This window comes from Alternaria novae-zelandiae (assembly GCF_023758075.1).
Source record: "Alternaria novae-zelandiae strain BMP 2774 chromosome Unknown scaffold_15, whole genome shotgun sequence".
Classification (NCBI taxonomy): domain Eukaryota; kingdom Fungi; phylum Ascomycota; class Dothideomycetes; order Pleosporales; family Pleosporaceae; genus Alternaria; species Alternaria novae-zelandiae.
Genome location: NW_026056975.1, coordinates 996,992 through 1,001,694, shown reverse-complemented (window position 1 = coordinate 1,001,694; position 4,703 = coordinate 996,992). Strand labels below are relative to the sequence as shown.

General features: G+C 50.9%; 1 protein-coding gene across 1 annotated transcript; it reads right to left on the bottom strand.

Annotated features, from left to right (window-relative positions):
* Positions 1–1,872: 1,872 nt before the first annotated feature.
* On the bottom strand, positions 1,873–4,222 carry J4E88_007507 (uncharacterized protein; the record flags this gene model as incomplete). The annotated part of the gene is made up of 6 exons (XM_049401124.1): positions 1,873–2,219; positions 2,271–2,834; positions 2,884–3,146; positions 3,196–3,630; positions 3,679–4,100; positions 4,175–4,222. 6 exons carry the CDS (start codon positions 4,220–4,222, stop codon positions 1,873–1,875), a joined length of 2,079 nt encoding a protein of 692 aa, XP_049253436.1.
* Between the last annotated feature and the right edge of the window lie 481 nt (positions 4,223–4,703).

The following is a 4,703-nucleotide window of genomic DNA, read 5'->3' as shown; positions in this document are numbered from 1 at the left end:
GGTGGATATGGAGATGGGGAGATGGGGAGATGGGGGAGACGTACCATGTATAGACAGTCTACGCCTTCTTGGAGGGCTATCCGCGCTGTGAAGCCATCGTATACTCCGGGACAAGAAAGGAACTTGTTTGGATCCGCGAGCATGCTTCGCAGTTTCTCGACGGCCGTCATCTTCCTTTCTGTTTGTCCTGCTTTGCTGGATCCCATATTGCCTTCTCTTCTTTCGCTTTGATAATGCCGATAACAACGATACCCCGACTCTTTACTGTGTATGCGCAACCAACTCTTTCTTAATACCAAAAGCAGCAGATTCAAACAGTTCAAGGGGTATAGTGTCCTCGTCAGGCATCAAAACGAGCAAGAAGGTACACCCGACAGCCTGACTTTAGCCCGCTGAGACTCGGCGTCTTGCGTATACACTGTGGCGGGCCGCAACAAGTAAGGCTGGGCTACCCACGAATAGTCGACCAGATGCGGAAGCGATGGCCTTACGTACCCGTCCTGCGAACTAGGATGCTGTCAACCCGAAAAGCGACCGCGGATTTGGGAACAGTATCTAATCATTACCAACCAACCGGACCTAACTCCTACAACCTTTATATAGAAAATCTAATAGCTAATTTCGAAATAAGCATGAAAGGGTAATAAGATAGTAACCACACCACTTCTTTTCAGTTGAGAACGAGGCTACGCCGCAGATAGGCAGACCCGGGTATGCCCTCCCCCCGTCTTTCTCGGCCAAGTACTCCGTAGCCATCTGTTTTGATCAAAGATCTTCTTTTTTGCGATGGCGAAAGCGAAAACACTTTCTCGGATGAACATTCAACCAACCCTATAACATGCAAAATAGTGAAAAGTGCACAATCCACAAACGTCATATCCACACCCCTCGAGACGACGCGCAAAACACCAAGCGAAAAGTCGCAGCCGTGGTGGTGACCACCCCCGCAACAAAGCCCTTGTTCCTGCTGCTGACGTAGTGTGGTGCCGATGTTCGCCGGCAGTTTGACCGGTAGGAGCGCCATGCTTGTCCCTTCTCACTGGTCAGACAAGACTGCGAAATTCAGTTTCGCCGATGTCCATGGTCGGCGCGTTGGAGGCGGGAGGCGATATCGTATGAGAGAGGATTTGGAGGATGGAATGCCCCGTTGGGTATGCTGGCCGATGCCGAAGTCTCCTGGGTAGGCGAGCGAGCGCATGGGGGGTTGGTGAGAGGGGTAGACTGGGATTTAAAGTGAGCTGGCGGCCGGCATGGCGGTTGCTTTGGTGTTTTGTGTCGGTTCCTCTTTCCTCCTCCACCTGGGTACACACCTTTGGATTGTGGTGCACAAGGCGCCGCTAGTGGCCCATCAGGGTCAGGCTGCGCGATGAAGGCACTACAGGCGAGCGCATCCACGTTTTGCTTTTTGCTGCAAGGTTCGTCTTGTACCTGTCGGACTGTCCCCACTGGAAGAGAAGACCCTTTGTTATCATATACGCCTTGGTAATCCATCTCCATCGCGTTCGGAGTTCGTTCGGTCAGGCCGGCACACCACCCCAGCTCTTTGGCGTCGCGCCTGTTCCCAGGAAGATGCAGCGTGCATCGAAGCGATCGAAAAATTTGCGCCACCGCGATCCGTTCCTGGACTATCGTCTAGCGGTGTTACCGATCCCGCGATCGCGATCCCGAATCCAGATGTCTACGTTGGGGAGGTCTTCGTAGACTGTATGTGGCGTCTGCAATGGACGATCGGGGTAAAGTATATTCCATGGCATTGCGTATCTGAGTAGGTATACGGTATCTGAACGCTTCAACTCCCGCACCAGGCGAGAAACCGCTATTATTACTCTTCCATCGCGTCTGATTCATCCCCTCACGCGGACCCTACAACGTCTAACCGTAGGTATATCCCATATTCGGTGCGCCTCCAGGCCCTGGTGCTGTCATCATTGGATTCATAGGGCCAACCGGCACATTGGGCATTTCCGCATTCGAGAACTCAAATCCGGCCGCCCAGTCGTAATCGGGAAATTGATCTAGCATTGGCGGCACTCCATAGTCTGGACCTTCCCAGGCATCGAAGCTCATTACGGACGGGTCCTGTTGCATCTGAGGATTCACCAAGCTAGGGTCGAATTTGGTCACTGGGAGTTGTTGTTGCTGTCTCATCGAAGGATCCGGAAGTTGCTGCTGGTGCTGCTGTGGGTGTTGTTGTTGTTGTTGTTGTTGGGATGGGTATTCTGACATGTTTGTTAGTTAAGAGCCCGTCAGACTTGACGTAAGATGCTTACGAGGTGGGTTCTGCTGGACGTTCTCGTGCGAAAGAGTTACTTCGTCGCCGTACGGATTCTTCATGTTGCTGAACTCTTCTCGCCAGTACCAGAACATGTCGTAACTAATGCTCATGCTCAATCGCGTCCTTAGCCTCAGATATAGCGATTCCACACGGCCATCCTTCTTACGGAACACCTTGTCGCTACCCCATAAATCCTTCATGATGTGCGCAGTTCGGAAATGGATATCTCCTGGTTGTAAAGAGACGTTCTTAAGGAAATCATACGCTTGTGAGAAAGCTCGCTCGCCCGCAAGTACATCCAGATGTTGAGCAAGCGGACTTCGAACGAGTCTAAGAATGGTAAACCCAGCCAGAGTAATAGTTCGGTCAATGAATGATTGTGAGACGGAGGGTAAGAAGATCTTTTGTGTCGTCTGCATCGTCGAAGCGGATTGGATAACTGAGATGCAAAGGGAGTAGAATCGTGACAGACCCTCGGCATCGGGTCCAGGGTTCGTGGGGTGGGCGAAGAAATGGAACGCCATTACGTGAATACGTGCACAGCTGAGTTGCAGGGTATCTATTTCGTTAGCTCAAGTCAAGTTTTGAAAGAGCCGGGTCAGACTTACCGAGTTCACTTGGAGAAGATGGGGCCAAGCTGAGGAGTTGCGAGTCGAATATGCCAATCAATGATCGTAATACACGGACATCACAATGAATGGACTGTAAGTTGGTCTTGCCCATGGCAACCATGGCACGCATAAGGATGATGTAGACTTTGTGCAGGAATTGCAGGTCAGACGGGAGGTATGGAACCATGTCTTCACGGTCTTGTTCATCGCCATCGAAGAATGACTCAGCAAGAGGTGGTATACCTTCAACACAGCTCGTTCTAGATACGGTTAGCGTATGTCACAGTGTTACTTCTTTTGTGACCTCACCTTATCGAAACGATGACGCAACACAGCCAGAGCCTGGCACGTTGCACCTTGAGCGACTGGTCCTTCTCAAGCGGCGTCCTAGCAAAATCCTGGCCAACACCTGCTATGTGCAGACCAATCTGTGTTGCTAGATGTACTGCCGATCCACACATGAGGTGTGTCGTATCTTTGTACATTGAGTTGGTGGGTAGTCGCCATGTGCACAGAATCAGTAGACCTTGGATGATCGGAACTTGTGAGGTGCGTAGCGCCATTGAAGAGAACGCGAGCTGGGTGATGGGCTGGCTCGTCCTTTCTAGGACTTCATGTTCAGAGTACCGCCGCGATCCCGTGACCACGATAGTCCAAAACAAGAACGGCGATTGGTCATAATAGTCATTCGGCCCTATTGAAGGGTCCAAGATAGGAAACAGTGGATGGTATTGGGTGAAGTAACTGCAGTCATGTTAGCATAGATAAGAACGACATTCTGAGTCAACGTACATGGTGAAGCAATCGTCGATTCTCTTTGAATCGAGCAGGTAGCCATCAATCACACGCGGTACCGTGCCGTGATGATCGGAACCTTTTCGCGTCGGTGGCCGCGAGTCGAAAGCTGGTGACATGGAATCTGATGCATCTGTCCTTCCGGAAGGATCAGAATATGTGCCCGAAGCGTGTTCGAGCGGACCGTAGTTTTGCATGTCGACGGTCGGTGATGCTGTCGATTGCGGGTAGTTTGCATCGCCAGGATTCTGCCCCTGCCTCATATTCCATCGCAACTCTTCCAATTCGCGTCGCATCTCAGCCTTTGTTTGGCGCAGGTTCCTGGTCGACGTGGGAAGAATGCGGCATTCGAGGCCCATCTTCTTGCAGCGGCCGCATGGGTCATGCGGTACCTTGTGCTGCTCGACATCACATCGGATCTGCCAAAGAAATGATCAGTAAACCATCTTCGCCATTGCGGACGTTGTCGCGATGCATTGAGGTGGGGAAGTACCTTTTGCTGTCGGCACTCGACACATGCCTTCCGTCGCGGAGTGGTCATGCTGGCCTGATTCATCTAGTAGGTATCCACAGGGAGTTGGCGAGCGGCAAGCATAGACTACTATAGTATTCCGCGTCTCAATCGGCGAAAAAAGGCATATAAGAAGGTGTAAGGTAGGAACTTCGCCATGAACTGAAGAACCACACTCGCGATTAGCACCTACGTCGTCATCAGGGCCTGTTGCAGCGGTGCGAATCGGATGGCGGGGGAATGGGACCGAGTAAAGGACCGATGGTGATCCTTTTCTCAGCAAGCACGTCTCAAAGTTTTTTCTCAGCGTCCCTTAGCTTCTACTCGGGGTTTAACAGTCTTAGTAGCGATCTAGGCCTAATTAGGCCTAGTAGCTACTAGCGTGCAGAGGCCCCTACTATACTTATTATAGCCTATTAGACTAAGTTTCTTACTTTTTTACCTTACTATACTATAACTATAAGTAGCTCTAATAATTTAAACTAATTAGCTATAATAATTATAGCTAATT